This window comes from Bufo bufo, chromosome 3 (genome assembly GCF_905171765.1).
Source record: "Bufo bufo chromosome 3, aBufBuf1.1, whole genome shotgun sequence".
NCBI classification, from domain to species: domain Eukaryota; kingdom Metazoa; phylum Chordata; class Amphibia; order Anura; family Bufonidae; genus Bufo; species Bufo bufo.
Window position 1 is genome coordinate 80,519,882 of NC_053391.1, and position 27,344 is coordinate 80,547,225.

The 27,344-nt window shown below is 41.4% G+C and overlaps 1 protein-coding gene across 2 annotated transcripts in view; it reads left to right on the forward strand.

The window, feature by feature from the left end:
• Window positions 1-27,344, forward strand: part of EPHA3 (EPH receptor A3) — a 371,911-nt gene that overhangs the window by 238,631 nt on the left and 105,936 nt on the right. For both annotated transcript variants that reach the window (XM_040423262.1, XM_040423263.1), the window contains exons 4-5: window positions 475-630; window positions 3,228-3,563. In XM_040423262.1, the coding sequence (XP_040279196.1) occupies window positions 475-630; window positions 3,228-3,563 (492 nt within the window). The remainder of the gene's footprint in view (window positions 1-474; window positions 631-3,227; window positions 3,564-27,344) is intronic.

Genomic DNA, 27,344 nt, shown 5'->3' on the forward strand with positions numbered 1-27,344 from the left:
CTGGGCAATCACCTAGTCCCCCTATTTATTAGGCCCCCACCAAGAGCAGGGACCCCAGAAGTAACTAACATCCCCCAGTATTATTTATCAGTCTACTGTAGTATTATTTTGGGAAACATTGTGATGTTATGTGGGACCTATAGGTCAGTATTATGTTCTTTATGTTATTATTGGCACTATATGATGCCATTATGTGGTCTTCATGTGGCAGTATTATCTTGGCACTGTATGGCAGTATGGAGGTGTAATGTGACTTGTATATGGAAGTATTATCTTGGCAATATATGGCAGTATGAAGCTATGATGTGCTAGTAAAACTATCCCTGCTTACGGCAGCTTTTTAGACTTTTATATTGATTGATGAGTTATTTTAAAAAAAATCCTTTTCTTATATGTTACTTCTGTCTAAGGTGAGAACTACTAAAAGATGCAAGTGAAGCAAAATAATCTAAAAAATGTTCAATTTCATTTCAGCTTGCCGACCAGGATTTTACAAAGCTGTCACTGGGAACCTCAAATGCAGCAAATGTCCTCCGCACAGCTCAACTCAGGAAGAAGGCGCCACACAATGTGTGTGCGAGAAGAATTATTACCGGGCGGATAAGGACCCTCCGTCTATGGCTTGTACAAGTATGTGTGCTCACTGACTGTACAAAATGCCGCACATCTGTGTTATGTCAGTACATTATAGGACAAACAATCCAAGTTTAAACATTTGTACACAGCCTAACGTGAAATGGAAACCAAATAGCCTTGGTCACGTAGGTTGAGATATCCAAACATGAAGAACCTAGAATTTTTTTAAAAAGTCTCCTTCCTATCAGAAATAGCGCCACAAGTGACTGCAGGTTGTTTGTGGTATTGCAGCCTAGCCCTGTTCACTTCAAGTGGGCTGCAGTATCAGAAAGAAACCAGTGACAGGTATGCTCATCTTATGGAAGGAAGCGCAGCCATGTTTTTTCTAATTCTAACTCCATTGCTGCTTATGTAAGGTCAAACTGCAAATGACTATTTAGTCTTCATTTTAGGATAGGTTTACACGTAGGTTTTAAATGTGTTTTTGTGCACTTTAATGTTTTTAGTTGCATTTTTTGCTGTAAAAAATGTTAGTTCCAAATATTACATGAAAGTCAATTTTTGAAATATTAAATACCAGACACACAAGCTTTTTTTTTTCTGCTATCGTTTTAGTTTTTTGTTTATTAGGTGGCATTTTTGGTTTATGAAAGTGAATGGGAGCTGAGCTGCAGTAACCCGTCACGACCATTACATTTTAAATGGAGCTGTGCTTCCGGCTTTGTGCAGAGGGCTAGTTCCAGTTCCATAGGCTGCAGGGAACAGTTGATGGTGAAGGTGCTGGGAGTTGGACCCCCACCAGTCGGATATTGTTGACCTATCCTGAGAATAAGTCATCAATATATATGGAGCTCGGAAAACCACTTTAATTTAAACTCTACATTCCTCTGAGTCTGTATAGATACTGTATTTTCTTAAAGGATTAGTCCATATGTACAGACATTTGACAAAAATGACATTCTCTTTTTAAAATGAGCACCCAGGTGCTGACTTTCCATTCAGTGGATAGAGGGGAATTGATTGTTTGCATATGTCTTACACATTATGGCGGTCATTTATTAAACAGAAATACACTTAAATTAGGCGTATTTCTGGTGCATATTGTGGTGCAAAGGTCCTTTGTGCTGAAATCTGTAAATTTTCCGCAATTATGCCGGTGTAACGTTACATTACCCTACTTCGTGAGATTTCCCTACCTCCTAACTTCCGGTCGCAGCGGAAATGACGTGAGGAGGCGTGCCGGAGTTTTGAGGATCTGTGCATGTGCAAAAGGACAGTTTAGGGAAAAATCTCACAGCGTTCAGCTGCACACCGGGACACTGCGCATGCGCCGGAGAGCCTCACCAGCCTTAGGGTAGGGAAAGATTACGGCTCAGTGCGCAAGTGCGGTAGCATCCATCCGATCTCCGCGCCTGTGCAGTTTGGGGGTAGGGAGATCTGATGGTCATTTTTTCATTTTTATATATATATATATATTTATTTAACAGAAAAAATGGCCATCAGATCTCCCTACCCCCACACTGCGCAAGCGCGGAGATCGGATGGATGTTCTGTAGTTAGCCGCGCTTGCGCAATGGGCCGTGATCTTTCCCTAGCCTAAGGCTGGTGAGGCTCTCCGGCGCATGCGCAGTGTCCCGGTGTCCAGCTGAACTCCGCTGTGAGATTTTCCCTAAACTGTCCTTTTGCGCATGTGCATATCGTCAAAACTCCAGCACGCCTCCTCACGTCATTTCCGGTGCTATCGGAAGTTAGGAGGTAGGGAAATCTCACGAAGTAGGGTAATGTAACGTTACACCGGGTCTAAAATTGTGGGCATAGTGTGGGCGGGGACAGGCCGTCAGGTCCATCTCATTTACCATTTTCTACTCCTGGTTTAGGCGTAGAAAAAGGTCTAAATGTAAGACAGCTCGGAAGCTGTCTTACATTTAGAAGTGGCGCTGGATGTGCCGAAGTTGTGGAGAGGCCTTCACCTCTTCATAACTTCGGCAGATCCACCACTAGCACAGGGCCTTATTAAGACCGGTGTCTAAAGCGCTGGTCTTAATAAATGTGCCCCTCTATTTCCATATCTGTATGCATTATACATCCATAGAAGAAGACATATAAATAAGTTTGGCTCCCCATGCAATTATCTGCTCAGAGATCTGGTCTTGGGGAATGCATTAATGGGATTTTCCAGGTGTCAAGAATATTGATGGCCTACCCTCAAGATAGATTATGAATATCTGGTCTATCTCCCGACACTCCTGCTGATCAGCCTTTTGAAGAGTCCGCAGCACTTGAGCAAACTCTGCACCCTCTTCAATGTATACCAGACACTGCAACATTCATTGTATAATGGCCGTGCTTGGTATTGCAGCTCAATGACATTTTCTCAAATATGATTGAACCGCAGAAAAGCTATGTGATTGATGTACATGATGCCACAGGGCGCCGCCTCTTCAAACAACTGATCAGTGGGGGGTGCCACGAGTTTGTCCCTACGGATTACATATTAATGAGATACACTGAGGATAGGCCATCAATATTTAAATGCCAGAAAACCCCTTTAAACCTAAGAGTACTGTCCATTACAGATGGACAGAATGTCTAGTTCTTGGATAGTTCTGTACAAAAATGTATCACACATTTCTGCTCTTTTATTTTCGTAGGACCGCCCTCTGCACCCAGAAACCTTATATCTAATATCAATGAAACATCGGTTATATTGGACTGGAGCTGGCCGCTGGACACTGGTGGACGAAAAGATCTCACATTCAATGTGGTCTGCAAGAAATGTGGTGGAAACTCCAGGTTTTGTGAAGCTTGCAAAGGAAATTTGAGGTTTATCCCCCGGCAGATTGGTTTAACCAACACCACTGTGACCATCATGGATTTACTTGCTCACACCAATTATACTTTTGAAATTGAATCTGTGAATGGGGTATCTGACCAGAGCATACCAGCGAGACACATTGTTGCGGTCAGCATCACAACCAACCAGGCAGGTTAGTGTTTCCTCATCAGTTTATGTACGGTAACATGAGATATATACTGTACTACTCACATGCTATGGAAGGCCATGGAAGTCTTCTACCTGGCTAGGACTCATTAGTGGTGGAAGCAGAGAGACATACCCAGGGGTGGATTTGTAGCTTGTCCTGGAATCTAGTAGGGGACAGTTCCTGGTGAAATGGTTCTCCAGTCTGTCAGGTATAAAAGATGTATGTCCAACTTAAACCACGAGTCCCAAAAGCTAGCTGATATCACCTGTAGGGGTCACCATGACTTGTCTTCTAGCTTTTGTCTCCAGTTTGTCCATCAGTTCTGTCTAACAGCTTTCCCAGAAATTGGTCAAGCTAACAATTTTTGATAACCACCATAAGCGTGTGACCACATGGCGAGGTTGTGAACTGTTCAAGTCAAGGCCAGCTGCGATCAAGAACCACGTGGCCAATTAGGCTGCAGCTGCCTGATATTTAACTAATGAAGTGCGCACTGTATAGGTGGTATGAATTCTTAATGGCCTCGCGGCACCTTCAATACAGCATGGCCATTAAGTATTCAGACCGCCTATACAGTGCGGTCTTCTTTAGTTAAATATCAGGCAGCTGTGGCCTAATTGGCCACGCGGTTCCTGACCTCAGCTGGCCGTGACCTAAACGGATCACGACTGGGCCATGTGGTCTTATTCCAAAAGTCTGACCGGCAGGGCCCCACAGTTGGGACCCAAAGGATCAAATGTACTTGGAACCTGTGTTCTTAGAACCTGACCATATAGGAGACGACCACACAGAATTTCTGTAGTAAGATCTGCAACAAATCCGCTTCAAAATTTGTGCGTGGTGCTTGTAAATTTGACCTGGATTTCGCTGTAGATATGCTGTGGCGCCATATAGATATACGCAGCATAAATTGACTTTTTACTAATTTAAAATAGGCAAGGCAGGTCAATTTCCGCTGCAGATTTTTTTACACACTGTGTGAATGAGGTTTGTTTAAGGGTACTTTCACACTAGCGTTAAAGTTTTCCGGTATTGAGTTCCGTCACAGGGGCTCAATACCGGAAAAAAAACGCTTCAGTTTTATCCTAATGCATTCTGAATGGAGAGCATTCCGTTCAGTATGCATCAGGATGTCTTTAGTTCAGTCCCTCTAACGGTATTTGGCCGGAGAAAATACCATTTCATGCTGCGGTATTTTCTCCGGCCAAAATTCCGGAACACTTGCCGGAATGCCGGATCCGGCATTAATTTCCATTGAAATGTATTAATGCCGGATCCGGTTTCACGGTCTGCACATGCGCAGACCTTTAAAAATGTGAAAAAAATAGATACCGGATCCGTTTTTCTTGATGACACCGGAGAGACAAATCCGGTATTTCAATGCATTTGTCAAACAGATCCGCATCCAGATCCGGAAACAAATGCTATCCGTTTGCTTATGGATTTCCGGATCCGGCAGGCAGTTCCAGCAACAGAACTGCCTGCCGGAATCCTCTAACGCAAGTGTGAAAGTACCCTAAGTCTCATCCTCATTGCTGCCACCCTACAGCGCTGTCCATGTTTGACCATCACATGCAATGGAATCGGGGGAGAGAAAGCGAAACACTATCAGATTGTAACCAGTGGAAATTAGGTAAAAAGTTGTGCCGGAGACAGAATACTCCTTTAACAGAGAAGAGTGATATTGACTGATTTTTGGATTTTTGGAGGAAGTCAACTTAAACTTCACTCGTTGAGAGCCATTCAGGGTAGACACTTAGGTTTTCCGGTAGACGAGACCTGACGAGTAAAGGGAACGTTTGGTTACTGTAATGGATTCACCACTAGACCTACAGGACGCTGATTTATTATGAAGATTTAGAGCTTCCTAATGTCTTGTTTTCCCGGCTACCACAAAACATTTAATGAATCCACAATTACTACCATTTGTTAAATCAGCTCCCAGCGAGTAGTTTCGAATCAATCACTGGGTAATGCAACAGTGGAGGGAAATATTTAAGGCTGCGCAGGTCAATGTTAAGAGCGCTCCCCCCATTTAAAATGCACATTTAGGAAGCAGCACAAGGAAATTAGAGCAAGATATTAGTTACAATTTAGGAAACCTGACTCGACTGCGTACATCCTGAATAAGGCTATTTATACGCTGCATACTTCGCAGGAAATTGACTGATACATTTCCAGGAGACAAGAGACCCTTAATATCCCTTGTAACATTAACTGTCTTTAAATTCCGTATTTAGTGAAGTTTAATTGCCGCCAATCAGTCACAGCAATTTATATAATAGGATGGTGGTTTATTAAAGGGATACTCAACACCAATGAGAGGGGACATCATATGACGGTATTATTTTATACTCACTATATTACAGTTTATATATCCCTTTTATGCTTTCATTCTGTTAGGATACAAATGGTTGCTGTTCATTGGGATGATGCTGAATCTTTAAAGGGGTTGTGTCATTAAATTTTATTTTAATATACTGTATATATACCAGTTACGGTACTTTTGTAATGTCATTCTGTTGCAGAAATGCTTCAGTTGCTTTTGCTTCATTATAATGGTTACTGCAGTGTTTAATCGATATAGTAATATGCACGTCCACCTACTATCATGGTCGCGAATACTCAGTTCCATCCTTCAACTGCCACTAACCATATACAGTAGGTTGTTAAAGCTGTGACAGTTACAGGGAGAAAACTGCAGCAGAAAGGGCACACTCCCTGGGAAATGACACATCCCTGAGCTGTGATAGGGAGAGGGCTGCAGCAGTAAGGACACAACCCTGTGCTGTAATAGAGAGAAAGTTGCGGTAGAAGGGATACGTCCCCTGAGAAAGGAAACAACCTCTGAGCTGCCATCCTAAGAGAATCTAGCAGAGCCGTTGGAATGATGAATGGAAAGATCTCTGGATCCATGGGAGGTACAAGTTTCTTAGAAGGAGATCCTCCCATACGATATGATGTCTAATTTTCATTTTTTTACCTCAAATATGGCTTAACCCCTTTAATGTTGGAGAGAACTTTATACCATCCGGTGTTAGGCTGGATTTACACATGCAGTTTTTGGGGACGTTTTTGATGCAGTTTCAACTGTGTAGAGAAATGCCCTACTGACAATGGGTAGGGTTGAGCGAATCGAACTTGATCCGAATTTCAGGGAAAATTTGATTCGCCTCGAAGCTGGATCTCCTCGTGCTTCGCGCTAGGAAATAAATTTTCCCTGAAAGGGCGGTAAAAAAAAAAAATCATACTCACCTTATCCAATTGAGAGCGAAGAGCCGGCCGCCTCCATCTTCATTGAAGATCTCGCACAAAATCCTGTGGACGTCACCATGCTGGCCGACGTGATGACGTTATTACGGGCCGCATGAGATTTTGCGCTAGATCTTCAGTCAAGATGGCGGCAGCCTGCCCTTCATGATCAAATAGATGAGGTAAGTATGATTTTCAAAAAAAATAAAATTGATTTTACACTGGATTATTGCTGTCAGATGCCGCGATCAGCAATGAACGCGGCATCTAATGGGTACAGTGACAGGGAACGGCGCAATTGCCCTATCATTGCACTTTTCCTTACAAAGAAATGCGCTTTGTGACAAAGTAATTTGTCACAAAGCACATTTTTTTTTTCCGGTGAAGCAGCTGAATTGAATTTTTCAATACTTTGCTCCTCACCAACAATGGGCATGGCAGCACCCAGTAGTCAATATAGTCATACATTTTCAGGAGGAAAAACAGAGCAATAACATGATACAAAGTTCTAAGAAAGGGGATTTACTAAACTACAAAAGTATGAGGTGGTGGTTATGCCTGCTCGCTGTTGATGCATGGGTGCTGCATTCACCTCTGTGGGACTGTATGGGACTGTATGGGACTGAATGGGACTGAATGGTATTTCCGGAGATAGCCAAGTGCTGTACTCAGCCTCTCCTCGGCACTCCCATAGAGTTGAATGGAGAGGAACGGAGTGATGCTTCATTCACTCCCGGGGCTCCAGGACTTCATTCTCGGGATCGGCGACACTTACCAATCAGATACTTATCCTTTATTCTGTGAATAGGGGATAAGTTCTTACCGTGGGACAAGTCCTTAAAAAATTTGTAAAATAAAAAAATTGCTTACTTTTCAATTCAAAGGTTTTATGTACACTTACAGATATACTGTAGCAGCTCTGAGTTTGTCATTTGGCACAAATCACTATAAAAATCTCATATATTCTATGTAATGTACATGGGAATTCAGGTTAAGCTACTTTCACACTAGGGGTTTTGCTGGATTGGGCAGGGTTCAGCAAAAACGCTTCTGTTACTGATAATACAACTATCTGTATCTGTTATGAACGGATCCTGGTGTGTTATCTTTAACATAGCCAAGACGGATCCGTCATGTACTCCATTGAAAGTCAATGGGGGACGGATCCGTTTTCTATTGTGTCAGAGAAAATGCTCCGGATCCCAGAACGGAATGAGAACGGAACGGAATGCATTTTGGAGCATTCCGTTCTGTTTAGTTACGTTTTCTCCTCATTGACAATAAATGGGGACAAAATGGAAGCTTTTTTTTTCCGGTATTGAGACCCTATGACGGATTTCAATACCGGAAAATATTAACGATAGTGTGAAAGTAGCCTAAAACGACTGAGCTATCAGAAAAGGGGTTGTCTGGGTAAAACCTGATATAAGAGCTCCAAGGGCATGTAATTATATAATATTAATATGTTTATGGCAAAACACGCGATGAGTGTCGATGACGAGAGCATAAAATAATACAACAGTTATGAGAAACACACTAAATCTAGCCCTGCTTTATGGGTGTAGTTCCCGCATAAGCCTTCAGCTTTCTATCCCTGCCAAAATAGCACTTTACTTAATCTAGGAAATTATCAAAATATATGTATTTATGAATGCTGTATGTAATGAAATCTCGGGGAACTTAGCAGTTGACTTATTAAACTAAATAAGTTGAGGTATTGGAAGACCTCTGATTTCTGGATATTAATGCGCCATGCGGGTCCTGACTGTGAAGAGAACCGTCTTACCACCTTGTAAAATAATCTGTTCAGCAATTTCTTAGTTATATCTTCTGGGAAAGCCGGGCGATATCCAATATGGCAGCCATTACAGATCCATGAGCTCTGAAGGTCGAATCTACCAAAGTAATAGACAATCCTGTCATTCAGGACTATAGAAAGACAGTGTTTTATCTAATCTATATATCCATCTATCTATCTATCTATCTCATATCTATCTATTTATCTAGTATCTATCTATTTTTCTATTATCTATCTCTAATCTATCTATCTAGAAAGATGAGGCAGCACTCCAATGTAGGTAAAAGAGTGATGGAGCCACTTTATTACCCCAAAACACAACGTTTCTACCGAGCCCAATGGTGCCTTTCTCAAGCAGGTCCTTCACCCTTTTACCTACATTGGAGCGCTGCTTTATCTTTAAAGTTGAATCTCTGGACTATTAGCCAGTGGTCTTGGAAGGATTGCACCCAGTTTCTTCACTTCTGTGACAGTTCTACTGTTGTATCTTCTCTTTATCTATCTATCGATCGGTCTGTCCATCTATCTATCTATCTATCTATCTATCTATCTATCTATCTATCTATCTATCGTTCTGTCCATCCATCTATCTATCTCATGTCTATCTATTCTTTCTTTCCTTTTCTTTCCTTTTCTTTCCTTTTCTTTCCTTTTCTTGCTTTCAAACATTATAATTATTTTTATGAATCTGTCCATAAAATGAGATAATTTTTCATTTTTAATAAAAGAAGGAAATGAAGATCAGACCATAATGATCCTGCTAAATGGTCTTAGGAAAATGTGACTTCCTGTTCTTAGTCACAGCATTGATTTAATATAATTTCCAGAATTTGAAACATGGGCTGTAGATCCTGTAAAAACTTTGGGTCAGCCATAAACTGTGGCAGACTGGTATACCTATACCCACCAGAGGAAATGGTTCTAAGGTGCGGTTATACACAGCAAGTGCAGGCTCTTGTGTTGGCTCTGTTTACACTGGACTCATGACTTCCATTGATAATGGACTATGTCATCTGTGATGGGTTCTAGCATTTTATAGTGACAGGAATATTGCCGCAAACTGAGCTGTTGTTGCTGTAAAGCACTATAGAAGCCCTGACCACACGTGGGAACAAAACCTCAGCATCATAACGTTTGCTATGAACTTGTCCTCTCTTTTTATGACTTCACCCAGGGACAGGTATATATTTCTGCTGCACCTTTCGTGTTTTTCACTGCACAGCGATGCCACAGCTATGTGGTTTATAGGACCGGACGCACAGCCCCATTCAGGTGGCAGAAGCCAACTGCAGCTCCCTGCACAGGAAATGACTGTGAGGGCTACAGTACTACGCAGGAAAGGGGTCCAGGTCTACTCCAGTACTGTGGCCTCTTTACTTTAAGGATTGGTAGGGTTTACAGAGGTTGGACCCGACTACCATAAAGTGATGCCATATCCTAGCTATACAGTATATTCCATCACTATAGGATAAGAATACCTCTTAAATACCACCACACAGAGCAACATTTACAATGCAAGTGCCCTTATAATACTGCCATACACTGGCCTCACAGTGGTGCCACAATGTCACTGTTACTATAATCGTACTGTATAATATGATAAATAATAATAATGATATTCATTTCAGTTCTGTATATAATTATTTTTAAAGGTAACCTGTCATCGGAATTTAGCCCTCAAAAAGCCACAAACCTTTTATCCATTATGATACCAGATTTACAATGAAGATCTATCTTCTGGCCGTTTTCTGCATAATGAAGAAGGAAAACATTGAGTCATAGGGACGGAGTTGCCCTTCTGAGGAGTCATGCTGACTGGTTCCTCTCTTGGTATGATTGACATCCTACAGAGTAGGTACATTGTCACACGCCGCCTACAATGTCATTCGGTGCATGCACAGTTTGCAGTTGAAGGCAAGGAGTTTTAGGAGGCTTGTGATGACTGCAGAGAGACCACACCCCCTGGACTCCTTCCTGGCATGGGAATGCATCAATGAACGTTCTTTTACCTCTTTATGCAGAAACGGGAAGTAGAACGAAGATCATCATTGTAAACCTGTCACCATAAGGCCTTGTTCACACGTCTGTGGTCGTCAACCAATACCAGTTGCAGGTCAGAGGTCCAGAACAGGGGCAGATATTTCCATTAGACCTTATCTCTATGTAGGCTTCACTCCTGGATTTGGTGAACAACCACTGATGGAAATCACCGACCAAACACTGACTCTGTGGACTACGCTTAATGGATAACACTTTGGTGATGGTTTGGTGGGCCACATCCTGATGACAGGTTCCCTTGAAATAAAAGGTTTATGTGCTGTGTTCATGGAAGAAGGTTTGAGCTGTGATCTAATGCACAGAGGGAGCTGCAGACTCCTCCTAACCTTTGGACCAGTTCTTCTTCCTCATTCCACCTGATAATTTCACTCTGTAACCCCATGTCCTCCCTTTCTCAACAAGTGAAATATTAGTGTAATGAATTTTTGAGAGCATCTAGAGGAAAGGTGGAAAATAACGTGTAGCTATTATATGGATTCAGATACCTCTCCACATTGCCTGGAGAGCGGCAGAACAATTAACCTGTCTGATATTATGGGGAACCATTTACAAAATGCTTAAGTTACTCATCGCAGTCGTGTTTCTGAGCTCAGGGGAGCAATCGTACAAGTATGTAGTCGCCACAGATGCGGTGTTCTTTCCTTAGTCATTAAATATGTCAGAATTAAATAACTTCTGCCAAATAATTTAGTGCTTAGAAGCATCTACTTATAAAGATAATGTTAAATGTATTTTATGGCCATTTTCTTGGTTTATGGCCTGGCCGTAGAACACATACGAGCCACAATATGTGTCTTTAAAAAAGCGTATAATATCTCAGGCTCAGATGTTCCCTGCTTGATATATTTATTTTCCTCCCACTGGTCCTAATAAAAAGGTTCAGCAGATAGTAGGCTTATTAAACGTCCACCGATGACATGATATAGCGTATGGATGGCTTAGGGATTGTTTTCACAGCTGCAGCCCATTATACATGAGACAGACCCTCGTACCTGGATAAGTTGAGTTTTTGACTCTTAAACAATTGCAATTATCAAAGATTTCACAAGTTAACACAATAGTTCAATAGCCAAGAAGAAGTGAAAAAAAAATCGTTCAAGTCCCAGATGTAAATCAGACTCCTGAATGAATTGGAGATAAGTCCATTTTCTCCTGATACTTTTAGAACATCGAGGTGATAATACTTGAGCTTGAGTTTTTCCAGATCATAAGAAGATGACGTGATTGAGGCTTCCTAAGAATACTCTTGGAAGCATAATTGGCAACATTTAAAGGGCTTTTCTAGCTCTGTTCTGCTCCCATGTCAGATGCCTCCTCACTTTGATAGAAGTTGTTTATTCTGAGCAGGTTCTGGGAGCAGGCTGGTTACTGGTTTACCCTTGTAAGGGATTTTAAGTCATACTATGTATATATCAAAGTCACCATTGAAATAGCAGACAACATTTTGGATGGAAAAATAAATTGTCCATGGCCAGTGGCGTACATAGAGAAGTAAGGGCCCCATAGCAAGGATAAAACCAGGCGCCCACACAGGACAGAAGGGTTTCTGCCTAAACCCTTTCAATGACCCTTGGGCCATTTTTTCCCACTGTCTCATTTGCTAAAAGGTGTTCCTTTAGACTAGAGGGTAGAGTTTTGACCAAGTTTTCACCCCCAGTAGAAGAGGAGATGATCCCAACTGGGCCCCCTCTTGCCCTGGGCCCCATAGCAGTCGCATGGTCTGCCGCTAGGGTAGTTACGCCCCTATCCATGGCCTTTATTTGTTAACCTTTACCATAAAGTCAACCTGCCAATGACTTCACATGCTGCAGTGTAGACATAGGGACCTTGTTATAAATTCATATGTCCCGTTTCTTACCATATAACAGTTACATCACTGTTCTCACTTTATGGTACTTTAACCTGAAACAGCTTCCATTACAAGTTCATCGTACCACCATTAACATAGACAGCCCTGCACGAATCTCTCTTTCATTTCTTTCTTCTGTTTCATAAACCTGACTGTAAAAATGTGTTAGGTCTTATTAAAATCTTCCATACTGTTCTGGAGAACTTTTGCAGGTTTGTCAAGACGCCTTGGAGTGAATGAATGTGCATTGTAGTTTCAAGCAGGTCCCGCTAAGCAAGAGTCAGAGCAACACGATCTTCAGATGACCCCCGTGTCAAACATTCCTGACTGACTGCAAATGATACTACTCAGATTTCCTCCTGTTGCCTTTTAATATGAATTACCCATATGCATCATTACACCAGAGTCATCTACTCCTATTATAAAGGAAATTCAGCAGAACACTTTGTGCAGTAAAAATGATAGTGTTTTCATAATTTTATACTTCTCTATGGCCATTTGAAGCTCGCAACTGCTGATATTATAGAAATCCCAGCTGTTCCCCAAATGTAGAGAGTAATGAACTTTGTTTGTACGAGTGATCGTGAACAGCTGTTCCCCTCAATTGCTGCTCTCTCTTCAGACTCAGGTCTTCCATTAATGTTGCAGCCTAACAGGGTTAGTATATACCTGTAGCATAACCGGTATCACTGCAGGGGTTGTCCCAAGGTGTAGTATATACCTGTAGTATAACCGGCATCACGACAGGGGGTGTCCTAAGGTCTAGTATATACCTGTAGCATAACTGGCATCACTACAAGGGTTGTCCCAAGGTCTAGAATATACCGGTAGCATAACCGGCATCACTAAAGAAGTTATCCCAAGGTGTGGTACTTACCTGTAGCATAATCGGCATCACTGCAGTAGTTGTCCCAAGGTCTAGTATATACCTGTAGTATAACCGGCATCACGACAGGGGATGTCCTAAGGTCTAGTATATACCCGTAACATAACCGGTATCACTGCAGGGGTTGTCCTAAGGTCTAGTGTATACCTGTAGTATAACCGGCATCACTACAGGGGTTGTTTCAAGGTCTAGTATATATCTGTAGCATAACTGCCATCACTACAGGGGTTGTCACAAGGTCTAGTATATACCTGTAGCATAACCGGCATCACTAAAGAAGTTATCCCAAGGTGTGGTTCTTAACTGTAGCATAACTGGCATCACTACAGGGGTTGTCCAAAGGTCTAGCATATACCAGTAGCATAACTGGCATCACTACATGGGTTGTCCCAAGGTCTAGTATATACCTGTAGCATAACTGGCATTTCTAAAGGGGTTGTCCCAAGGTGTGTACTTACTTGTAGCATAACCGGAATCACTAAAGGGGTTGTTCCAAGGTCTAGTATATACCAGTAGTATAACTGGCATCACTACAAGGGTTGTCCCAAGGTGTGGTACTTACCTGTAGCATAACCATCATCGCTACAGGGGTTGTCCCAAGGTCTAGTATATACCAGTAGTATAACTGGCATCACTACAAGGGTTGTCCCAAGGTGTGGTACTTACCTGTAGCATAACCATCATTGCTACAGGGGTTGTCCCAAGGTCTAGTATATAACAGTAGTATAACTGGCATCACTACAGGAGTTATCCTTAGGTCTAGTTTATACCTGTAGCATAACGATCATCACTACAGGGGTTGTCCCAAGGTATGGTACTTACCTGTAGAATAACCCGCATCACTAAAGGGGTTGTTCCAAGGTCTAGTATATACCCGTAGCATATCCAGCATCACTAAAGGAGTTGTCCCAAGTTGTTTTACTTACCTGTAGCATAACCGGCATCACTACAGAAGTTGTCCCAAGGTCTAGTATATGCATGTGGCATAACCTGCATCACTGCAATGGTTGATCTAACCAGACCTTTTGAGGGGAGTTTATCATGAGAATAATATTTGAAGTCAGCAGGGGTCATTTATTAAAGCTTTACGTCAGTTTTGTGGTGTAGAAAAGTCATAAATCACAAATGCTCATTTGCAACAAACTTTGTGACCTTTTATCTTTTAACCTCATCCTGGCCACTTTTGCAAATAATCTTTTTAGAAATGCTACTCCACCCCCACTACTGGACTGAGTTTGTGACAGTCACAGTGATAAATCTGGAGTGAAACCACAGCCACGTAGCTAACCACACCCACTTTCCCAGCTATTTTTAAAACTGGAGTGAGTGGTATGAAAATGCAAAAACTAGGTGAGGACAAAAATTTTGCAAAGCCCTATTTTGTGTACCTAAAGGTCCATGTGATCAATCAGAGCATATGGAAGTCTGAACGTGGACTTGGGACATCCTCTATTAGCCAGAGCATACAGCAAACGTAGAAGACCTTTCGCTCTGCCAGATTTGGCTCAGCCATGTTCTACATCTGAAGCTCTAACGATCTGCTTGGACCAATGGGGCAGCTTCCTGTACAATAGGACAACCTCTTCTGACATATCAGATATATCTCCTAGGCTAGGCTTATGTTCTTATTCTGTTGGCAGTTCCTGGTGCATAAATCAGATGTATCCATAGGCCCCTATTCACCCAGTGAAGGTAAAAAGAGTCAACTTTTGGTTTAAATCAGGCTGGAATACATAACTATACTCTTCTCTTTTTTATGTATAGAAAATCATAGTTGTCTGAGCTTTTTTTTATATAGGAGCATACCACAAAATACTGTATGCTAAAAATGTGTGGGAGGCACATATGCAAACTGTTGTAATTCCTACACCGTTCACCTGATTTGGATGTAAATACCCTCAAATTAAAGCTGACAGTTTGCAGTTAAAGCACATCTTGTTTGTTTCATTTCAAATGCATTGTGGTGGTGTATAGAGCCAAAAATGTTAGAATTGTGTCGGTGTCCCAATATTTATGGACCTGACTGTACCTCCAGCCACATAATCACTTGATCTTAATGTTTGGGGCCTGTAGTCCAGTGGCCTGCAGTCAAATTTCTGTCCATTGACCGCATAATGTACCCTGAGCCACATAATCAGAATTTCTTTTATGTCAGGTAAATGCCTAATTTTTAAGGCCTAAAATAAAATTTCTCGAGGCTCCAGCAGGGCACATTTCAGAGAATTTACCTTTAAGACGCATAAAAATTTCCCCTGATTAAGATACATATTTTTAGTTGGAATTTTTGTCATTGATCCCCCTCTAGTATGTCACTGTCCATGTTGTGGGACTATTTATACACTTCTACTAAGTATTTGGTGGCTTCAGATATGAGCTAAAGGTTTTTCAGGTTCGCCTGCCAATAAAGTGAATGGGGCCCGCCGCGAACTTGTGGTTCACGAACATTTGATCGCGTTCGTGAACCGTCCCGGCCGATGTTCGTCCATCACTACTCTTCGCGCTCAAACTGATGAAGTGAGAATGTTTTGTTTTTAGTTTTTTCATTTTTTTATGCCATTTCAAGGAAAATTGATTTGTTACCACGAAGCACTAGGAAATTCGGCTTGGCAGCAAATCGAATTTTCCATGAAATTCGTATCAAAGTCCACTTTGGATACTTTGATTTGCTCAACCCTATTTATAACCGAAATGTTTGACGTACAGTATAAAGTCGTTCAGATAATCATGCAATTTTGTGACCTGTACAACTTCTAACCAACAGATGGCAGTCGGTTCTTCTAGTCATATATTTATTTTAGTGTTGTTTGCTGTCTATTCTATTGCAGAATTTGTATATACAGATACATATTAAATACTTATATTATATACCAACCAGTAAACACTGGTAGAGAAAATGTTCCCCCATTTGTCTACCCCCAATATACTATACTTTTTGCATTTACAGTAGATCCTTAGAGATGTTGTGGATCACCCTACAGTCCTCTAAAGCTGCTGATGTCCAAAATTCTGCCTAGGCATCTGTGCCTTGTATGTCGACAATTAATTGAGATGATTGGAGTCATGTAGTTGTATAACCTAAAGCCACTGATATGCTGTACACACCTGTCTGAGGTTTTACTAGCTGTCGCATCCCAAACTCCTCATCACTGTAGGTCATCTGTACAGCTTTACAATACATATGGCTGTTGAAAGTAAGTGCGAGGCTCATGTTCTGCTCCGTTCATATGTAAAGCCTTTGAGATCTCCTCTGTTTGTCCTCTGTAATGGCAGTAGAAATACTAACAATTAAGTTTATGGTTCCAACATAAGATTTTCCCGGAGTCTGGTAAATTGCTTTTGCAGTTGAATGAACATATCTCATTACTCTTATCATTGAAATAAGAAAGAGAAAAATGAATATTGTAACTGCAGCCCTGCCCTTGACGATACATAGTCTAAACCCATCCATCTACGCCCTGATTAAGGATTACTGTTAAATCATTTGTTTTCTACAGAGCCTGCAGGAGCCATTCACTGCAGCGATGAATCTCTTATCACTATTCTGCTGAAGTTCACGTTCATCAGAAGAATTTATCATGCTCAAAGTACACAGAAACATGGTTTACAGGGCCTAAAGAGTCCCAAATGTGGCCATTAAAGGTCATTTGAAGGTTAATTCAGGTTAGCAACTGATGGAAAGTGTAAAAAAGGGCAGATATGAAAAACAGGAGGACTGCAAGAACATGATATCCCATAGCTTATCATAGAAAAACCTCTCATGGCTCTCTGGAGGTAGCCAAATATTTTCAGTATTTCTTGGTCAAATGTTTGTTCTGCCGACAGCTATTTCCAATTAACTCCCCATGGACATGCACCTCTGGCGGTGTATCTTTCCATAGACTATGTTATAATTCAACATGCCTGTTCCTTTTTTCTCCTGACTTATGCTGAACAAATGTCAGATGGACATTTCATACACGTTCAATGGTTGGCCATTCCCACAGAAATTGGTTGGTTCAGATGTGTAGGGTCAACCTAAGAGTCCACCATGTTTGATGCAGCTGAGTTAAAATGACTTAATTGGCATTCTCATCACGACATACACCTCACCACATCCGTAACAGTAATGTCCACCAGAGTCACTTTTACATCACAGCTCCAGGCGACATGCTGTAACATCATTAGCAAGTCTCAGTAAAATTGTGGCTTTACCACAATTCAAATGTTTTCTTATCAACTATGTTGCAAATTGTCCCCGGTGTAGCCCTAGCCATCAATATAACAATGTAACATGAATACAATCAGATGTCTTCTTCACTTAAGCTAAGATAGAAAGGTTGGCCAATGTGTATGGCGGTCTCCAAACCTTCTCCCTGTGGTGGATGTCAGTATAGATAAGGATTGGATGTCAACTGTATGATGCTTTTGTCAAGTCAGATGTGTATGGCAGTGGCTTTCCCACCTTACACATATAGGCTGAATGTGTATGTGTTGGAGGAGCCGGGAGATATCGCTGTTGGCTATTTCATGTGTATGGCCAGCCTAACTCACAGTTCAGTCAAGGATGAAAAAGAATTTAAAAAATGGCAGCTAGAACTGATGAATTGTGTCTAAACTAGGGCTCCACTCCTCACTCTGATGATTGGTCCTCATGGCCAGTATCATGATCATCATCACCACCAACTTCATGCCACTCCACCACCAACTCCTCTTCCTTCTCCCGGGGTAGCTACTGATCCCTTTCCTCCTCATCTTTTACTTGCTTCTCCATGATATTTTGTCAGTGTTGGTCCCCAACATCTACAGTATGGCCACCAAGATGTGGAAGCTGTTCTTCCTCCACTAGCCCTTGTTGCATCAGTGTGATAATCTGCATTAAGATAAATATCAGAGGGATGACATAGTTCATGCTGCAGTTGTCCCTACTGACAAACCTGTTCGTCTCTTCGAAGGGCCTGAGTACGTGAGACACATGCCTGACTGCTTAACCTTAGAGGAATCCACTAAGTGGTGTGGCAGCAAATGCACCGCCAGAAACTTGGCCAGGTGAGAGTTCAGCTTGCAGACCATAAGATTTATGGCTGTGTATAGTTGTTCCCTGGCCCCACATTTCTTTATCAATGACTGATAGAGTGGAGGAGGAAGATGAGCAGTCTAAGCGGCAGAAACAGTAACAATGTACAGAATGTTGACGCGGCCTGGCTGCCACAAAGAAGACAGGAGAAGGAGGACAGTCTTGTTCTGATTACTGTCCAGTTCTATTTTCCCACTGCATCTGGTTATTCTGCCTCATGTGCTGCAGTAGAGTCATGGTGTCTGCGTTGATGTTTGAGCACCCATGGCTTATTTTTATCCTGCAGGTCTTGCAAACTACAGGGGTTTATCTGACGCCACTATGGAGAAAAACTGCCTTAAAGGAGATACTCACACAGAGCAGACAAGCTGCTTTGTACCTAGTTATTCAATCTGCCTAACTAAATATATCCCTAAATTATCCCTGAAAAATCTTAAAGAAGGCTGGCTTGTGTCTTCATTAGGTGTCTGCCAGAGAAGTGGCATACACCTTTCATATCAATGGCTGAGCTCACAATGGAGTCTGTGCTTCACGCATAGCACACAGCCTAATAGACCAGACAATATCCTGACTCCTAATTGGCTATCAAGGTGTCTACAAAGCATTGTAGTTTTTATTGATATTTTTGGAGTTTGTACAAAATTTTGATAACTTTTTCTTAAATGTTTTTAGGAAGGCAAAGTGCCCAAAAAAGGGTGATTCGACCATTTATGATTTTTTTTTACACTTTGTAATTACAAGCTTTCTGCTATGGCACAAACCACATAAAGATTGTCACAAAAGGCTACTCCACTGACAAAACAGCCAAACAGACTTCAATTTTCTGGTGCAATGCCTTTCATACCCTACCCTGTAAGTTTATACCACCTATTAGTTAGCTTACTTTGTGCCAGAATTTAGCACCAAATTCGGGTGCAATTTCAGAACAACAAAAGTTACACCCCTATTCCTGCTAAGCCACACCTTTTCCAAAAAGGTGAGTGAGACACAAAAGTGTCTAAGACATTTAAAGTAACCCTACACTTCAATAAAGAAAATGTATTTTAACAGGGAATGAACACTTGGTGCCGTTCTTTTTATCTCTACTTTAGCTACAAATCTGCCAATTCCCAGACTCTTCTTCTGCCACCCAAGATGGTGCATCACTTCCCAGACTACATGATGCATAATGTGCATTTGGTTGTCCAAGACATCTCCTGCCACACTCGGATTGGTCATCGCTGCTAATGTGAGCAGTGCTGGCAAATCCAAGAGCAGGGATGGGAAAACAGGAAGTGACTTGGACTACCAAATTCATAGTATGTATCATGTAGTCTAAGAAGCAGTCTTCTTGGATGGTAAAAAATAACCCGTACAATTGGCAGATCTGTAACGGAAAGATGAAAAGGATGTCACAATGCATGTGTTCTGTATGTTTCTTGAACGGAGGGTTGCTTTAATAAATGCTGTACATGGCATGTGCATCAGAATTCTAACAAGTAGTCACTTTACTGAGTCACGAGGAGCTCCACTGTGTGTAGGCAGTAGAACAACCTTAAGAGCTAAACATCTGTTTTCTGTTCTTCCTAGAAGAAGCAGAGAACTTGTGTTAATGATAGGACTTGACAACCGATGACATACTTCACACTTGTCAAACAGAAACCTACCGGAGATAACTCTCTTTTTTTTTCCTTATGATTTTGTCATCACCCCTGGTTTTTGCGAATCCTGTGACTGCAGAAATAAATAAATATGTCAGATATGTGAAGAACATGTTTTCATCGCTTGGAACAAGACGCAATATTATGTTCTGTGCCATGTGTAAACAGTCTGTTTGTACCAGTGCCATCTATAACCAGATCCATCTGAGATAAACTATCTGCTCCTAATTCAGATTGTTGTAAGCAGACACTATAACAAATTTGCTTGCATGATTATCGGTCTAACTGATTTTGAATATCAGATATTTATATAATTATAATGTATCTGAAACTGTCTGCACTGATTGGACAGTGACTGAGTGGTTTCGGTTCACACCCCACTGGAGACCACCGAGTTGTCAATTTACTCATTAAATTGCACAGGGATGGACTGGCTATAGACCCTACAGGGACATTTCCTGGTGGGCCAACAACCAGGGGACCACTTAAGCCCTCCGCATGGCCATCGGCCAAGTACTTAATTTAATGATCTGATTCTCTCAGCATCAATTAATGCTATGAGCATTAATTACTTATGCATCTGGCTGGCAGAAGAAAGTTTCCTCCTGTATTCAACTGTATTGCCATGCTCAGGATGGTGGCACAGTTGAATGCTGCAGCATAGTGTAAATCAACGGGGTTGATTGTGGAGTAACAGAATCACAAAAAAAGCTCTGCATGGAGGTAGGAAGTTATGGTGTAAGATAAAGGTAAATGTCCACTACAGATGAGCGAATCTCTCAAAATTTTATTCGGGTCAGATTTGGCCAAATCGGCAGATTCGGATTCAAATAACTGTTTCCCAAATGAAAAATGTCCCAAGTGTCCTTCCTTCTTTCCTTCCTCTCGATTCTCCCAAACTGAATCACACAAAATTTGTTAGAATCAGAACATATTTGAAAATTCTGGTAAAATTTCAGAATTTTAGATTCAATTCATTCATCCCTATTGCTCACCTTTGTTATTAGTTACAACATTCTGATCTGATTTATTCAGTAATTTGTCACTCTATTTTTTGTTTTTCAAACCTCTAAATGCCCTGCATCTCTTCTCACAGTCATGAAGATGGACAAGAAAAGTACTTCATACATATACCAGGTGGAGCATGGGAGCTTAATGGAGACTTAATCTGTCTTGAGTTCAGCCTCTAACTCTATCTTCTGTCATCTCCTAAGCCTGCTCTAGTGGTGGCTACATGTAACTAAAATTTTAGCATTCAATGCCAAGGGTCCTTCTAGATTTCTCTGATGCAGCGCTCGGTACGTGCCATTACTTGCAGTCACTTTGAGTGCTGAGATCATCAATACGATTTTTCATCCACATAAAGTTTTTATTTGTTGGCAGCACATTCCCTGTTTACACAGGCTATGTGTTGCTGACAAATGATGACTTTTAGTACCACATAAAGGGTGTTTGTTTGCTTGTTTGTCAGTTGATTGATGGCATGTGGGCAGTGATTGGGAAGAGCATTCGTTCCGTATCATCTCCTCATGTAAAGAGCCTCTGGGACTCTTTCAGATGAATTATGTTAAACTCTTCCGTGTTCCGGGGTAGTGATGGATACAGGAACAAGGCAGGCAGGAGCCAAGACTGTAGCACAGACAGGACAGACAGACTATGATAACTTAAATGGACTTGAACTGAAAGCTGGACTGTGGGATCACGAGTACACAGGCAGGATGGGTACATGGCGGGAACATAAACGGGAACGCAATCTGGATAACACATGTAAATTACAAGATAAACACAGAAGCGCTAAGTCCAAATACCTTTGCAGGGCATAAGGAATCTTAAAGCTCAGGCCCCCATCGACCTAGGGAGGGTAACTTAAATACCTGAAGGCTTGATTGAGTGAGCATACTGGCCCTTTAAAAGTCCACATGGGAGCGTGCGCACCCTAAGGGCACACTAGGCAAGATGATGGAGACTGCAACATGGAGTGGATGCTGTTGATCTGCGTGTCGGATGGCATGGTGAGTGGCACAGCGTTCTCCCCCTGAGGAACAGCAGAAGGGCAGTGGGCACGAACTGCAGCCCTAACAGTTCCATTTGGTGGCTGGTTCAGTCCTTATGTCAGGATATTTTTAATTGTCCTTTCCCCCTAGAGCCATTAACCTATCTGTTAAATGTATAACTCTTGGGACTTGGGAAAGTCAAGTTCCAGGTTGCTGCTTCAATTATTAACAGCAGCTAAATTTCTTATTGCCTTGTTCTGCCGACAGCCTGTTCCCCACTCCTGGGCAGTGTTCAGGATGAAGAACTTACATTGTATGGAATACTTACCACCTATATCCTTAATGAGTTGTAAGTTGAATGGGTTTGGATCCATCTGCGGAATTCGCACAGATGTTGCCCGTGCACTGGGAACTGCAAATTGCGGTCCCCAATGCATGGAACAGCTGAGCAAAGGCCATGTGCATGAGCCCTAATTCATGGAAATTTCAACATTATAGGATTCATATTGTATCCGCTTTCCCCATTAGGCAGTTTTTTCATACACATTTTGTGCTACCTAATACATTTTGTGCTATATGTTGTAATTATGGTCCCAAATAGATTCCTGATGGGACTCATATCGTTTATGATTTCTTGGGCACAATGGAGTGGTTGTTCCCCTTTCCTTTTCCTTTCGTTCTCTTTTGTTGTTGAATTTTTTTTTAGAAATATAGGAAAAAAAGTTCAGGATAGTGGAATAAAGTAGTATTAATGGCTATAGCCTATTGTAGTGTCAGGCCACGCAAATTATACCATGTACACAGCTTAGTTCAAAATTCTAAACCTTACATTACCTGTAGATATTCCTGAGGTCCTCTTTTACACCATGCGGTTTTACACCATCAGATCCAAGCACGGGACGAAATGTAAGTACTCATAAAATTCCTCCCCTCTTCCAAACAGTTGCACTTGTAATCAGCATATCAGAATTTAAAATCTCCACGCTGCCCTTGAACTTGACCCACATCACTATACTAGGATCTGCAGTGCGAACAGTCCAGGCAACGTATCAGAGACCTTTTTTCTTTTTTCCTTACATTACCTGTATCCATACAGTAATTTAGTCATGTATATTTTAGATCAATAACTTATGTTCAGCTACACTCTGTGCTTTTAGGTATACATTTTCCTATATAATAGAGATAACAAATCATTATTTTTCTTTATTCAGCTTTAACTCAAGAATTAAAACTGATTAAAACCAATAACGTACTTTTATTTTAGGATTTATGCATTTACTATATCATTTTGTTCTGAAGGCAACATGTGTTTATACAAATGACATACCCGGTACACAAACCGCCTGTCAGCCCTACCTCTATGCCAAGCTCACTTAATCAGATTACCATGTCCCATCCACAAAAGTATGTTTTTTAGATTAGCTGAAGATGTAAGAAAATAGCTGAAAGATGCACATATTTTATCTCCACATCTAACTAATCCTACTATTCCCAAAGGTCTGGCGTAAGCATATGAAAATGATAATCCCAGCCATCCTAACAAAGTGTATGAAAAAATATTACATGCAGCTGTTACCAGGGATCGGGGTATAATGAGAGATCGAAGAAAGTTGAGAAATCCACGAGAAGTCAGGTCTACTGTACGTTGTCCGCCCTTGCAGGTTATTACTTGTTATAGCCTCACACCTTTAGCTGTCATGAATCCAGAGATTTTCACACTTAGCCTCTAAAGGACTCAAGTTTACTGAAATATATACTAATAATCAGGTTTTCAACACCTCTGTCTCACATTGACACAAAAGGGCATACAGTATGATTGCAAGTTGCACTGTGTTTGTTCCGTGTGTACTAAGCTGAGAATGCTAAAAATATAGTCAGATGCACCTTAATGAGGTGTCCCGAGATTTTATGAAAGTTGCTTTACAGCACAAATGGTGTAAAAGAAAATGAAATAACTATTGCTAACTATTTAAAAGTAGTTAAAGGGGTTGTCCAGCCTCTGCGCCAAAACCAGACCTGTGCCCCCGAACATGAAAAGGAAGACTCATCTATCTACTATCTCTCCATTGCTCCGTTCATAGACGCTTCTGGTCACTGCAGGACCAGGAAGCAGCTGAGTGTAGTGACCACTGGAGCCAATCAAGGGCCTCAGTGGTCAAATCGGCTTGAAATGTACCATCCTAAATAATGGCATGCATTACTTTAGATATTTTCTTTTTTTTAAATAATGCCTTTAAAGTCTCTGGCAACCCTTTTAAATTAACAGCAGAGTACTTTTTGGAGCAGCTTACAGGATTTCGTTGGTTGGTCAATATGTTTACTTGTGCCGTTACTTGATTCTGCCAGATCTTTAAGAGCTTAGTTTGCCTTTTGCACCAACTCCTTTTCATATCACCATGTGTCACTTTGTCTTACACAGCTTTTCTTACAGTTAAGCCCCATTTACTTTGAAGGATTGAATGTGTGGTACCAGGCCCAACTACTCACCATAGATCAGTATGCCATAAAGTGACAAGATTCCTTCCTAACCACCGACAGATCCCTGGTTCAACATTCTTTGTCAATACCACTAAGCCTGTATATTGTGTTTTACAAAGAATATATCTAATCATGCCTTAGTATAATTTTCTAAGATTAAGCAAGAGGTTGTTGTTTCCGAAATCAGGACTACAGTCCATGGACTGTGTCTACCGTTTATTGCCTTTCATTTAGATGGAGAAGAGCTCCAGTATCAGATACAGAATGATACAAGAGTGACACTCTTTCTGGAAAAAAGCAAATCCTTATTTCTAATCCTGGACAAACCTTTTAAACATAGAAGTACTTTCAGTCATTACTAAGTCCCATGAGAGCATGTACCAGACATGTCCGGGTCCAGCGTTTGAGCAGTAGATAGGACGAAGGACAGAAGACAATATCAGAAACTCCATTGATTTAATGACTCCCTTAAAATTCGATTTGGGACTAATTTAACCAAATTGACCATCCAATTCTATTATGATCCAAATAAATTCTGCCAGAATCGTAAGTGATCTGACTGGCTGGAAAACTCTCTATCCCTCTCCTTCTCTCTCTGTCTGTCTCCCTCTCCCCCTTTCTCTCTCTCTCTCGTTTTCCCAAATAGACTCAGAATTTTTTTTAAAGATTTTTAGAATTAATACACACCCACCACCAACATTATGTAGCTTAGAGATTTTCATAGAACTGTTAGTTGTTTCTACAGTAACCAAGGAAAGGGTCATTGATATGTGAGGCTTAGAAATATTTCAAAATCTAATAATGTGTTTTCCATCCCCTACGCAGTAGTGGAAATGCGGCTCTAATGCCTGTGTATCCGGTACAGTGGTGAACGTGTTGTTAAGTAAGTCATCAATCTGATAAGAATTCTCGCAGCATATATAATTGGAATTTCTGCCCTGGTTTACTGAGCATAAAGCCCAAAGAGGTTTTTGAAGTAGTTCATACCCTCGCCATCTACTGGGGCTTGTTGTTCCGTCTCCCCTGTTGTATGCATTAGCGAATAATGCGCTAAAAATAGTCTCCTAAAATGTCTGTTAGGCAGAAGCTAATGAGGAACTGGCAGGGGAGCATGTCTTCAAGAAAGATTTCAATGAAATAAAACGGTGAGATAATTACTGTGGCACAGATAAATTCACCAAACAATGGGGATGTGGAATGAAGATAATGTCACGGGAATGCTTCATTAGACTGTGATATTGCTAATCAAGACTCTGATATACATTCATTCCTTGAGACTTCAGTGGGCGTTCCTCTGACCCGGGTATAATTTTAAAGCTCTATTATTTCTGCTCTTTATCTGGTCATCAGAGCTAATGTGCTTTTAAAAACCAATGAGGTAAGAAAACAAAGAAGTTGTTATAAAGTGTTATTTGGGTGGAATTAGTTTTTTCTTTAGTAAAGGAACATAGATCTGGGGTTTGCAGGGCTAGCAGCCCTGTTTCTGAGAAGACCCAACAGCCCTTCTGTCACATAAGAAGACACAAGTAAGGCCGGTTCACAGTTGCGGTCGCATTCCAGCAGAGTATTCCGTTAGCCTGTTCTGGTATAAATGCCAGCTGTCGGCCAAACATGGCCGAAACCCAGCATTTATCCCGGAAAAGCCGGCAGAACACCACCAGATCCTATTATAGTCAATGGGGATCCGGCAGTACACAGTCTTAACTAGCAATGCTGGATACGGAGAGCTCCGGTAGCCTGATCCTCTCTCGGATCAGGGTACCAGATTACCAATGCAACTGTGAAGAAAGCCTAAGATAAATGGCACATTTTAGGCTGGGTCCTAGCAACCACAAGGCACATCTCTGGTTTTCTATCTCAAAGATAAGCAGGATAAGATGCTGAACTTGATAACTGGATTAGAGACAATGTGGTGGATTTACAAATGAAAATGCCCCTGTTTTTTGGAGCAATTTCCGCCAAAAAAAAAACTAAAACTGGCTTACATGTTTTGCACTGCGTTTATCAAGTGTTTAGACACTTTTCTAACCTTTTCACACCTAGTCCGACAAGAGGGCTTGGCTCTTCAGAAAGGGGGTGTGGCTTAAATGTGCCAATATTTTTGTAAATTTTTAGAGTAAAACTAAGGGTACTTTCACACTAGCGTTATTCTTTTCCGGCATTGAGTTCTGTCCTAGGGGCTCAATACCAGAAAAGAACTGATCAGTTTTATCCTAATGCATTCTGAATGGAGAGCAATCTGTTCAGGATGCATCAGGACGTCTTCAGTTCAGTCTTTTTGACTTGAGCATGCTGCGGTTTTATCTCCGTCCAAAATTCCGGAACACATGCCGGATCCGGCATTTTTTCCCATTGAAATGCATTAATGCCGGATCCGGCCCCGAGTGTTCCGGCATGCTTGCGCATGCTCAAGTGAATAGTCTTGTCATAACACTATGCAACTAATAGAGGGCGCTGTTCATGAGAGATTCTGCTCATTTGCATGTGTTTTTTGACACCCTAATGATATTGATCTAGGTGTGCAGGTCCACCCAAGCCATCCAACAGATGCAAAATAACTTTGAGGTTTACTGGTTCTCAGTCAGATGAGAGCTGGTTTGGAATAATATTTAGTGCACGAGGCTGCCATTGTAAGGTATGCTGGCTGTTATCTGTCTCATGGATAGATTGGGCACATACCTGGCTTTTGGCATATAGCCTTTGTGTGGTTGTCTATTGTATGTCGTACATAATAGGAGTCTAAGACGAATCCAGCTATCCTCTTAATGCTGCTTCC